The sequence below is a fragment of the Dipodomys merriami genome, unplaced genomic scaffold (assembly GCF_024711535.1).
Source record: "Dipodomys merriami isolate MVZ:Mamm:240054 unplaced genomic scaffold, mDipMer1.0.p SCAF_25, whole genome shotgun sequence".
Lineage (NCBI taxonomy): Eukaryota > Metazoa > Chordata > Mammalia > Rodentia > Heteromyidae > Dipodomys > Dipodomys merriami.
Window position 1 is genome coordinate 8,104,602 of NW_027203937.1, and position 13,294 is coordinate 8,117,895.

At 39.6% G+C, this 13,294-nt stretch overlaps 1 protein-coding gene across 29 annotated transcripts in view; it reads left to right on the plus strand.

The window, feature by feature from the left end:
• Dlg2 (discs large MAGUK scaffold protein 2) overlaps positions 1-13,294 on the plus strand; it is a 2,075,786-nt gene that overhangs the window by 1,674,331 nt on the left and 388,161 nt on the right. For all 29 annotated transcript variants that reach the window (XM_070034861.1, XM_070034862.1, XM_070034867.1 and 26 more), the window contains one exon: positions 7,837-7,993. In XM_070034861.1, the coding sequence (XP_069890962.1) occupies positions 7,837-7,993 (157 nt within the window). The remainder of the gene's footprint in view (positions 1-7,836; positions 7,994-13,294) is intronic.

The following is a 13,294-nucleotide window of genomic DNA, read 5'->3' on the forward strand; positions in this document are numbered from 1 at the left end:
ACCTGATTAAAACTAATCTATAGCTGATTTATATTTGTGGGAAGAAAACTAACTTGTATGATTCCTTTTACAAAGAATATCATATGTAATCTCAGGTATATAACTAATTCTAAAATTGTCTTTATACATGAGCTAAACGAGAATCTTACAGAGCATGCAAGCTAGGCCTTAGCAGTAAAACCCTATGCTCTGTGCTACAGCCCCAACCATAACACCTCACTTTGGAGCAAGAATATCTTTAGAAACTGAATGTGTTTTGGGGGTTTGTTGTTGTTGTTGTTTTTGTTTGTTAGTCATGGGGCTTGAACTCTAGAACTGGGCACTGACCCTGTGCTCTTTAGCTGAAGGCAAGTTTTACCACTTGAGCCACAGTGCCACTTCCGGTGTCCTGGTAATTAACTGGAGCAAAGAGTCCCACAGATTTTCCTTGCCCGGCTGGCTTTGAACCATAATCCTCAGATCTCAGCCTCCTGAGTAGCTAGGATTACAGGCATCAGCCGGTGCCCAGCTGAATGTTTAATTAACTAGGCTCATTTCAGGCAAACTTGGGCAGGTATAGAAAATGCACAATGTGAAGTAGACACCAGGTTTATGAACAGAAGTTGCTGCATTCAGAGTCTCCCTAGGACATAGAGATAGTCAGTTTCTGCACATTAGCTAAGCAGAAATCCGAATTCCTAGCTTGGTATTCAAGTCAGTCTGCCTCAGTCTTCTATCTAGCTTTCTTTGATGCTGAAACTGTAATTGTTCAAACTGAGATTCTCCCTATTCCCCAAACACACCCAGCATCTGCTCCTCTCTGCCTACTTAAACACTGTGTCTACCTCCTCTTTCCCAGTTCCTTATCAAATTTCTCTCAGCCTTTGGGTTCTAGTTCCCTTTGCTTTGGTCTTTTACTTCTTTCCTCCCTCATTAGCCACAATATTCATTTATTCATTTAGTATTTGATACATGGGACCTTGAAGTGTTGTTATTATTTTCTACGTGCCTATTTGTTTTCCAGAAAAAAATAACCTCTAGAACAAAAAATATATATATATTGAGCACTTGCTATGTGAATTTAGCACTTGATGTGTTTTTTAAATTCAAATTTTTCTTGTTTTGTTCTTGTAATTATTATTTTGATACAGAGTCTCACTGTATAACACAGGTTGGCCTTGAGTTCAAGATCCTCCTATATTAGCCTCACAAATGCAGAGATTACAGGTGTTTATCAACACGGGTGGCTCAATTCATATGCAAGACATGTTAGATAGTGTTTTTCACCATTTGCAGAAATAAAAAAATAAGATTTAATAATATCTCCTTGCTTACCCATCTATTAATTGATAATGCTATGAATCAAGCACAATCTATCAAGTACCAAAGCACCAAAGCCCAGTCTGTCACACACTATCCACATCTAATTAGTTCTGTCATCTCACAAATACCCAAACACAGGTATATGAGGACTACTTTGTCTGCTTGCTGATGGCCTATTTAAGGTCTAGATCATAGATCCATCCCTACAATGCCAGCTTCTCTCTTTATTGTTGTAGAATTATTTTCTCATAAAAGCAGTTCAATAAAATCCTCAGTCGGTCTGCTTGAGTGACTTGAATGATAGACCAAATGAACTAATTATTTGACTATGAGCTGTGCTTTGTGCTACAGTCTTCTGAGAAGGAAGCTCATTAAGATATAAACCCCAAGTCATAATCAACCAGCAGCTTTGAAGCTTTCTGTAGTTGACCTCCAGGCCACCACCTTTGCTACGCCCCTTTCACAGTCACACCCACAGTGCACCTCTTCCCACTTGGCTAAAATGTCTCCTTGACCTCCTGCTGCTATCTTCTTTCCTTAATAACATTGCTCCCAGGACTGCAGCTGCACTTAAAGAAAAATAAAGCAAAGAGGGCTCAGGTTGACTAGTTGGCTCTCCATGCATGACAGGAGAAGATAACAGTTCTTTATTGGGTTTTCATGGCCCTGGATCTAGGATTTAACTCTACAGGCTTTAAAACTCAATTTCAGTCAGTGTATCCAGGGGTGACCAAGCTCGTGTGCTATAATGCTGTTTTATTTCCCTATAACAAGGAAAAGAGAGAACTTCAAGTTCAAGAATGTACTTATTAACACATCCTTCCTATTAGGTAGAGCAGCATGGAAAGCAACATTTTAATGAGCAGGTGGAATAAGACGCGTTAATCACTTGGTGCCCTTACTAGCTATTGCCATTGAGTGAGGATGAGCAGATGAACGCATCTCATGTGTTATCCTGGCTTACCAGGCAACTTGCTCATGTCAGCGGCTTGCAGTCATAACTGGAGCATACCCCTTCCTCACAATGCTGGAGTTGACCCTCAGCTTCTTCTTCTCACCCAGACAGACTCTCTCCTTTCTTCTCCTAATTTACTCAGTTTTATGAATTCTATTCCCAGAGGCAATTCATAAATAATTTATTAATTCATAAATAAAGTTAATTTATTAAATAATTCCTAGGCATTTTCTTCTTGCTTTCAGCCCAGGTTAAGACAGAGATTATTCATGATGTTTTTAGAAGGGCTAGTGATTCTGTGCTTCATTCTTTTGTTTAAGGTGTAGCCATTCAGTGTTTTTTTTGTTTTTTGTTTTTTTTTTTTGCCTTTTTGTGCCAGTGCTAGGGATTGAATTCAGGGCCTAGGTACCGTCCCTAAGATTTTTTTTTGCTCAAAGCTAGTGTTCTACCACTTGAGCTACAGCTCCACTTTGGGCTTTTTGCTGGTTAGTTGGAGAGAAAAGTCTCATAGACTTCCCTACTCCTGCTGGCTTTGAACCAGGATCATCAGGTCTTAGCCACTTGAGGTTTTCACCTACCTGAGTAGCTAAGATTACAGGCATGAACCACTGGCACCTGGCCAGAGTTGTAATTTTGTTCTGAGGTGTCTGACCCCACCTCAAGGCCCACACAATCCTACTCCCTCTGCAGCCATCAACTCTGGACACTGGATCTGGCCATCTTCTGTGCTCTTCAGTCTCTGCTATTTCAGTAGTCGGTTTTTTTGTTTTTCCTCTGAATATTTAACTGCTGCACAGGTTTTTTTCCTTGCAAGCTTAGCCAGACATTTGAAAGTGTTTTCTAAGTATTTCATTCTAGATTTTTTAGCTGCTATATAGCAGAACATCTAATCTTCAAAGTAACTAGAAATCAAATTTCTTGGTATATTTTTTCCATAATGCTTCTTATGATCTATAGTTTTATCATTGTCTTATCGGAGTTGTGCCACTTCCCCAGGAGCCCCAGGTGAATCCTGCACTAACCAAGCAAGTAAATTGACACACAAAGGGGAAAGTCCAGTGCTCACGGATCTCAGGGGATGGAACTACAAGTCAGTATGTTTCCCCCCAAATCCTCATTTACATTATCTTTATTTGTAAAGTGTATTTTGTTTTGCTGGTCAACCTACACGTTTCTTCTCAAAATGATCAAAGCCAAACACACAAAAAAATGGAAGATCCTTTATCTCTCAGATTCATAGAACAGATAGATGTGTAAGCAAAGTAACTGGGGAACTGAAAAGCCAACAGTGGCATCAGCAAAATGACAATGTAGTTTCAAACCAAGAGAAGAGGAATGGGATGACGAGGTTTACACTTGTAGTCACTGCTACTTGGGATGCTGAGGTAGGAGGATTATCTGAACTCTGGTCATTTGAGGACCGTCATCATCAGGAGTTTGAGTCCAGCCTGGTCAACATAATGCAACTTCATTTAACAAGTAAAATATATATATATAAAATAAAATAATAAAAAGAGAAGCGGTCAGTCAGATCATCTGGAGGTGAAGGCAGAGTGGGCAGCTGACAGGAGACATTACCTAATCTCAGTTTCACAGGCTCTTAGATAGACAAGAATAGCAAGAGAAGGGATGACTTTAGCGAACGCTGACACCCTAAGTGAGACAAGGCATGCAATAATAACTGGCTGTGAGGAGCTGGCACCCTTGCCTGGCTAGAACATGGGTACAATGGCATGCATTGATGTTACACATTGGAAAGGTAGGTAGAATCAAATATCTTGCATAGACCAAGAGCTGGGGTGTGGCAAAGTGTTTAGATCACTTACTTAGCATACCTGAGGCTCTAAACTCAATCACTGGCAGGGATTTGTGGACCTTACCCTGAGGGCATACAGATCCCTAAAAAGCTTTTGAGCTAGAGAGTAACGCATTTTAGAAACACTTTACTACTTGGTTCCGCTTTACACAGCAAATCAAGCCTAAGTAATCAATTTCCTTCTTGAGTCTGGAGCTCTCTGAAGACATCTGAAATAAGACACAACCCTCAGCACCAGCTCCCCCTGTCAGAAACATCCCAGCTGGCTTAGAGCATCTTCTTAATTTCCAGCTAAGCAAGATTATGCTGCTGATGACCAGACGCAGCTTGGAGGTCAGCCTAGCACTGCTCCAGTTTGTTCAAAAGGTTTTTTAATTATAAAGCCCTTTTATATCACATAAAGAGAAAAGTGAAATGCATAAGTGAATATAGCATGCTTTTGTCTGGGTGTTAATGATGAAAGGATAAACACTGGTCAGTTTTCATTCACGGCTACACTAAGTTATTGCTCTCACTAGTATCTGTCAATCATCAGTCATGTTTTCGAACTTTGATCACTGTTTCCAGGTGGCTTCTCCCATGCCAGTCTCTTCACTCTCTATATTCACAGTGACTACAAGTGTGTATTCTGTAGATATTTGTCTATTAAAAGTTTCATGAGTTGGGTCCTGGTGGCTCACACCACTATCCTAGCTACTCAAGAGGCTGAGATCTAAGGATTGTGTTTTGAAGCCAGCCTGGGCAGAAAAGTCTGTAAGACTGTTATCTCTGAAAAACTGAAAAAACTCTGAAATGGAGCTGTGGCTCAAGTGGTAGAGCCACAGCTTTTTTGTGTCTTGAACACGAAAGTTCAGAACAGGGCCAGACCCTGAGTTCAGGCTCCAGGACTAACACAAAATGAAAAACCAAAAAGCATGGATGAATACAACGTACATTTTAAGTGGATATATAACTTTGTAAACAAAAGACATTATGGTTCATCAGGTTCCACCTATTCTAGGTTCCATGTTTGCAATGCAATATGAAAACGGTGATTAGTGGGCACTGAGCACCTATTTTATCTCCTGATATTGGAGATGAAAAGCAGACAGCCCAGTCTTGCTCTCAAACTTGACCATGACAGCTAGAGAGGGAGAGTTCCCAAGCTAGTGGAAATAATAAGCACTACAACAGACACATAGAATTCTGGGGGAGACCTCCAACCCAGTACAGCATTGGGACCTTCCAGATGATCAATCCCTGAGCTAAGTCATGAATGAACAATAAGGGTTAGACTTGTTCCATTATCAGTCTTTAATGGTGTTTAATGACTATTCACTGGGTCTGTGCCATCTGAATTCTTGAGAAAGAGAAAATAATCAACATGGCAAATTACAGCCAACATTTCAGTAAGAGAAGTATTGAAGTTCTTTGCAAATTGCTGTGGATACTCATTTATGTGATCATCAAACATTTATTGAGCATTATTCTCAGTAAGGTAATTATATATACTGTAGAAATATAAGCCATGACACCAAAACTGCAGAACATGCTTTCCTCACTGGAGGCCACAAACAATTCATAGAAACATCGGCTATTTATTCATCAGACCCAGCGTTACTGGCTTTGGTAATAAACCTGCAGAAATGAGTGCTGTGGCTCCAAGTGTTTAGGAATGGGTCATCCTAAGGCTGTATTCTTCAGCAATTCTCAGACAGGAGAAAAAAATTGAACACAAGAGAAAAGTATTATTAAAAAAAGGTATTCCAGAGTAGGAAAATCAGAAAAGAGAAGGATAAGAAGTAGGTGAATAAAACGCAGAGTACTAAACTAAAAGTTACAGGGAATTATGTAAGTCAAGTATTGTACTGGGCTTCACTGAAAAGCATTGAAGGATTCACGTGGACCTGTTGCAACAAGGAGAATTACAAAATGTCATGTCAAAGCAAGCTTTACAATGTCGGTGTGGGGGGGGAGGGGGGTATGATTGGGTGGGGGGGAGGGGGGAGGCTGGGAAGGGAGGTGAAGGGTAAACAAAGGAGGAGGCTGCAATGCTTGATAAGAAATGTATGCATTATCCTGCCAATGTAATTGTAACCCCTCTGTACAGTATGTTCTCAAATAAAATAAAATAAAATTTAAATTAAAAAAAAAAAAAAGAAAAACAAAATTTTGACCAGGTGCCAGTGGCTCATGCCTGTATCCTAGCTACTCAGGAGGCTGAGATCTGAGGATAATGGTTCAAAGCCAGCTGGGACAGGAAAGTCTGTGAGACTCATCTCCAATTAACGCTAGAAAACCAGAAGTGGTGCTGTGGCTCAAAGTGGTAGAGCACTAACCTTGAACAAAAAAGCTCAGAGACAGCATCCTGGCCCTGAGTTCAAGACCCATGACTGACCAAAAACAAACAAAAAAAAGACTTAGTAAAATTCACATAAAGATCTAGATTCTTTACTTATCTTTTAAAAATTGGAAATCTGGTAACATTCATCAACAAGCAGCACCCCCCTTTAGATTAAATGTGTTTCCTAGTTTGCTTTATGTTATCCATACTTTTCCCATGACTTAAATTTTTCCAACCCTTATTCAAAGGTCTAACAAGAAGAAAATAAATTTGCATAAGTAATTATAATAAGAGGTAGAGGTCTAAATCACATTGGGAGTTTCCCTGTTTATTAAATGTCAGTTTCCTAGTTCTCACTGGTTGTTAGACCTCTTGCTATCCTGGGATGCTGCTTAAGCCTGGTCTCTAAGGGTTCACCTTCAGCAAAGCACATCTGAGCAATCACTGCACAGGGCAAAAATGCTGCTCTCAAGTTAATATCCAAGACCCAGCATGGCCCAAGGAGTAAGGAACCACCAGCCCCTGGGGAGTCAGAAATGTGACATCTTAGCTGAGTTTACAAGGGCCACAGACAAGTCACAGAGGTCAGAGGCTTTAGGGAAACCCCAGGATTTTGATGTGGCTGGAGCATAAGGTAACTGAAGATAATGAAGCTGACACATAGGTTCATTAGATTTACATTACAGTAGAGAATGGGTTTGGATGATGCTTCAGTGCAGGGAACTAGTACAGGTGTGAAGCCTGCAAAGGATGGTATGGGCAGCATGAATTTCAAAGAGAGACCACCATGCAAGCAACTTATCATGAAGTACTCAGGCAAGTAAAGTGAATCCTCAACGAGACACCAGTGGTTCACACATTTAATCCTAACTGCTCAAGAGATTGAAATCTGGACGATCAAGGTTTGAAGCTAGCCCTGGCAGAAATGCCCAGGAGATCCTATCTCTGAAATAACCAGCCAAAAACCAAGCTAATATCATGACTCAAGTGATAGAGTGCCAACCACAAGCAAGAAAGCTAATCAAGAGCTTTGGGCCCCAAATTCAAGCACTGGGACAGGCAAAATAAATAAAAATGGATTCTTAAGTGTCACTAATTCTGGAAACTCTTATTCTGCTAGTTTAAGAATGTTTGGGTAGGTTAGAAGTATAGATCATTTAATAGAGCAATAGCCAGTTTGTGAAAGCATTAGGTACCAATGTTTTTGGTACCCAAAAAAAGAAAAGAAAGTTTTGGAACTAAGGCACGTTTCTGCATGGTGTTTCGGTAGTTGAGGAACTCATCTCTCTTTGGTATTAGCCAAAAAGCATTAGCTATACCTTGCCTATGGAACCATTGCAGGTAGCAAATGGCTGGTGTCATGCAGCCCAGTGAAAATAGAAAGAAGCAATACTTTGAGTGGGACACTCTGTGAGCTGTGTTCTCCATTTCTTCCTACAGGGAACCCCGCAAGGTGGTCCTGCACAAAGGCTCTACTGGCCTGGGCTTCAACATTGTGGGTGGGGAAGATGGAGAAGGTATTTTTGTATCCTTCATTCTGGCCGGGGGACCAGCAGACCTGAGTGGGGAACTCCAGAGAGGAGACCAGATCCTATCGGTGAGTGTTTCTTTAATCATCTTTCCCTTCACATCTGTGAATAAGTCGCTTCCATTACAAAGGACATGAGCTTTGTGATTTCAGGTGACAGGACAGTTTAGATGTGTTCAGGTGATTGATGCCTCCAACTTCTTTCCTTCAGATAAAAATGAGGTGCTAATGTTTTTTCCCAGATTCTCTGAGACTTATTTGCATCCAATTAGACCTTGAGAAACATGCTTTAAAAAAATGCATAGTACTGCCCCAAGCACCAAGGTGGCTCAAGCCTGTAATCCTAGCTACTTAGGAGGCTAAGATATGAGGATCAGGGTTCATAAGCAGGAAAGTCCATGAGACTTTTATATCCAATGAACTATCAAAAGTCTGCAAGTGGAGCTATGGCTCAAATGGTTGAGCACCAGACTTGAGCAAAAAGGCCATGCAAGAGCACAAAGCCCTGAGTTCAAGCCCCACTATTAGCACAATTCAACACTGATGAACCAAGTCAACACCGATATTCACCACAGACTATGTTGGAAAAGGAGTATGGAGAGGGGATAAATGGGAGAAAATGAGGGAAGGGATAACACTGTTCAAAAAGAAATGTAGGGCTGAGAAAGTAGCTCAGTGGAAGAGTGGTTGCCTTGAATGCAAGAGGCCCTGGGTTCGATTCCTCAGCACCACATAAGCAGAAAAACCGGAAGTGGCACTGTGGCTCAAGTGGTAGAGTGCTAGCCTGACCTGAAGAGCTGAGGCCAGGCCCAGGCCCAGAGTTCAGACCCCACAACCAACAAAAACAAAAACAAAAAGAAATGTACACCTGCCTGATTTATTTAACTGTAGCCCCTTTTTATATCACCTTTACAATAAAATTTAAATTAAAAAAATACTTTTTATCCAAACTCATGATCATACTTCTGAAACCATTCCTCTCTAAAGTGTGTTATTTGGAGCAGGGTCTTATGTGAGAAGTTTCTGGAGATGCTGTTGGTGGTGCAGTTTGCTGATGGAGGTAATGGGACCAGCAGCACTGGCCTAAGTTCAAGAATTGTCAGCAGCAACTTATTAAACACCTATTAGGGATGGGAATGTGGCTTAGTGGTAGATTGCTTACCTAACATGCATGAAACCCTGGGTTCAATTCTGAACATAAACAGAAAAGGCCAGAAGTGGCCCTTTGGCTCAAATGGTAGAGTGCTAGCCTTAAGCACAAAGAGGTTCAAGGACAGTGCCCAGGCCCTAAGTTCAAGCCCCTGGACCAAAAAACAACAACAGCAATAAACCTATTATTCACTGAACATTTTATAAGAGTAATGTTGAAGGGCACTTCATTAAGCTATGATTGACATATGGAAAGCTGTATTTAATATATACAACTTCATGGATTTAAAATATGTATCTGTGCTGGACACCTTTGGCTCACGCCTGTAATCCCAGCTACTCAGGAGGCAGAGATCTGAGGATCATGGTTCAGCAAGCCTGGGCAGGAAAGTCCATGAGACTCTTATTTCCAATAAACCATTAGAAAACTGGAAGTGGCGTTTTGGCTCAAGCAGAAGAGCGCTAGCCTTGAGCTCAAGAGCGCAGGGACAGCGCCCAGGCCCAGAGTTCAAGCCCCTCAACCAACAAAAAAAAAGAAAAAATGTATCTGTTCATTTCCTTAAATCGGCTTTAATTTCCTTCTTCAGGTTTTTAAAGTTTTTACCATAGAGTTCCTTCACATCTTTGGTTAATTCCTGGGGATTTTTGTTTTAGGCTATTACAAAAGAAGTTGCTTTCCTGATTTTAGCCTCACTCTTCTAATTGTTACCATACAGGAAAAACTATTGATTTTTGTGGGTTAATTTTATACCCTGCTACTTTGCCAAAGTTTTGGGAGAGAAATCCATGGGGTTCTTTAAATACCAGGATCATGTCATCTACAAAGAGGGAGAATTTTACTTCTTCTTTCCCTATTTGAATCCCCTTTATATGTGTCTCTTGCCTATTGTTCTGGCTAGGAATTCCAATACTATATTGAAGAGGAGTGGAGAGAGCAGACATCCTCATTCCTGATTTTAGAGGAAATGGCTTTAGTGTTTCACCATTAAGTATAATGCTGGCTGTAGGTTTGTCATATACAGTCTTTATTATATTGAGGATGTTCCATGGATTCCTGGCTTCTCCTGAGCTTTTATCATAAAGAGGTGTTGAATTTTGTCAAATGCTTTTTCTGCATCTATTGAGATAATCATGTGGTTCTTGTCCTTGCTCCTGTTGATACGTTGAATTACATTAATTGACTTGTATATATTGAACCAGCTTTGCACCCCTGGAATGAATCCCATTTGATCCTAGTGTATGATTTTTTTATTAGTTATTAAAATCAGTTGGCAAAAATTTTATTGAGAGGTTTTGCATTGATGTTCATTAAAGAAATGAGTCTATAGTTGTCTTTTTTGATGAGTCTCTGTCTGGTTTTGGGATGAGAGTTATGCTGGCTTCATAGAATGAATTTGGTAGTGAACTTTTGCTTTCAATTTCATTGAAGAGTTTGAGGAGTATTGGAGTGAGTGGTCCTTTCAAGACCTTATCAGTAGTGAATCCATCTGGTCCTGGGCTTTTCTTGGATGGGAGCTCTTTTATTGCCATTTCTATTTCATTACTTGTTATGGTTCTATCCAGTTGGTTTAAATCTTCTAGTATATTCTTAACAGAGGATCATAATGGCTCAATAGTTATGTGCATTTGAAATATAAAATGATGTTTTTTTCTTCTTTTTTTATTGTGAAGATACTATACAGAAGGGTTACAATTGCATGGCAAGATAAAGAGTACATTTCTTATCAAGCATTGTAGCCTCCTCCTTTGTTTCCCCTTCCCATCCCTTCCCATCCTTCCCCCCGCCCTCTCCACCCCACCACCCACGCACCAAAGTTGTAAAGTTCGTTTTTGACATAACGACTTGTACACTCATTGTTGCAATGGGTCCACCTGTATCCTTATTTAAACAATTTGTTAAAGTGATGCTTATTGAAATGAACTTCAAGAAATGGAAACAATAGTTTTTTTTATTGTACTGCTTGCAGTTATTTCTTTTTTCTTTTTCTCCTTTGGTTTATTCCCTGTTGTCACTTTTTTATATTTTTTAATTCTTTGTCTTATATATAAGTTTATCTGGTTTGGGGGAATCAGAATTGGTGGGACAAAGGATAAACCAATGCAACAATGATACTCACTAGACACTATGTTGGAAATGAACTTTATAACTTGGTAGGGTTGGAGTATTGAGAGGGGGAAAATGAGAGAAAATGAGGGAGGGAGGAACACTCTTCAAAAATAAGACTGGGAAGGTGGCACTCTATCAAAAATAAGACTGGGAAGGTGGCTCAGTGATAGAGTGCTTGTCTTGCATGCATGAAGCCCTGGGTTCAATTCCTCAGCATTACATAAGCAGAAAAAGCCAGAAGTGGTGCTATGGCTCAAGTGGTGGAGCACTAGCCTTAAGCTGAAGAGCTGAGGGACAGCGCCCAGGCCCAGAGTTCATGCCTTATGACCAACAAAAAAAAAAAAAAAGAAAGAAAAAGAAAAAAGAAAATCTACTCATTACCTGACTTATGTAAGCAACCCCTCTGTTCATCACCTGTACAATAAAATTTAAATTAAAAATACCTAAAAATGTATGTAGCTGTGATACCATCAAACATATTCTGTTATAAACATATTCATCACTTCTGAAAGTTTCTCCCAGCCCTCTGAATTGCCTTATATATACGATAAGTACACCTACATAATATTTACCCACATATCAAAAAAGGAATATACCACACTACTGCTAATTATAAGTAGTATGCTGGACAGTAGAACTCAAGGACTTACTCATCTAATTATGAATTTTTAATTCTTGAAATCTTTCAAGACATTACCCCATAGTTAGGTGAAGACATTAATATTCAGAGAGATTGTTATTTGCCAAAGTTTACCTGACTAATTAATAGCAATAATCAACATATGTGAATTAAAATTATAAATAAGTATTTTTGAGCAGTAATGAAGTTTGAACTTAGGCTCTGGTACTTGCTAGGCAGGTACTGTAGTGCATGAGCCACATCCCCAAGACCTCTTTGCTGTAGTTGTTTTTGGGTAGATGATCTTACAGTTTTTCCTGGGCTATCCTCAAACTATGATCCTCCTCCAGATGCCTGCCTCTTCACTAGCTGGAATTACTGGTCTTTACCTTTAATAATGATTCATGCCTGGCATACAAGAAAATAAAGTTTACTAATTTGTAAGAATCAGAGCTAAGATTTGCATATTCAATTTCAAAGTCCCCTCACATCTCCCCTCTACTTTTTCCATTTTTACATTTTTCCTTTCCTCATGCTGTTTTTGCCTATGTTTTTTTCTTTTGTTCAAATATTTATAAACTCTTTATTTCCACTACATCAAGCTACCACTCTGATGTGATGGGTAGTTAAATCATTGTAAATGTTTATACTCGTATTAGAATTTTGGAAATCAAGCAAATAATAATGGGGAATTACATAAGGAAGCCCAGTTCTTATGGCTGAGATGATAGCTCATAACTCAAAAAAGCACATGGTTTGTGGTTTTCATTGTGTACATAGAAAATGTACTTTCATTTTAATAGCTATGAGTTATAGGGAATATTTTCCAAGTGACCTTATATTTGCAAGCCATTATTCCAATCCCTTACACAAATGAACATTTCTCATCCTCCATTCTTTCTGCCCTCCCTCGTTTCCCTTCTGTCTTCTCTGTCTCCCTACACACACACACACACACACACACACACACACACACACACACAATATTAATCCTAACATTCTGGGAACTACTAGCATGCCACCCAATGTATTTACTTATGAGTTTGTGAGCAAAATATTCCTTATTCTATATATGTTTTTATTGTAGAAATACTGTACAGAGGCGTTAGTTACATAAATAAGATAATGAGTACATTTTCTATTGAGCATTGCTACCTCCTTTGTTTTTCCCCTACCATCCCTTCCATCCCCACCTCCCCAACTCCTTCCTCCCCCTCCCCCCGAAGTTGTAAAATTCGTTTTCAACATAGTGTCATTGTTACAATGGGTCCACCTGCATCCTTATTTTAGCATCAAAATCTATCTTCTCTATATAAGGGAAAACAGATTCCTTGTCCCGCCGGGCCTAACTTACTTTACTTCCCATAATTTTTTTTCAAAGTATTTGCATTTCTTTCCAAGTGGTACAGTATCATTCTTTGTAAGGGATGAGTAAAATTCCAGCATGTAGTCATAAACTGCTTTGTTAAATGGCCAGTCCTTTGTACAACTACCT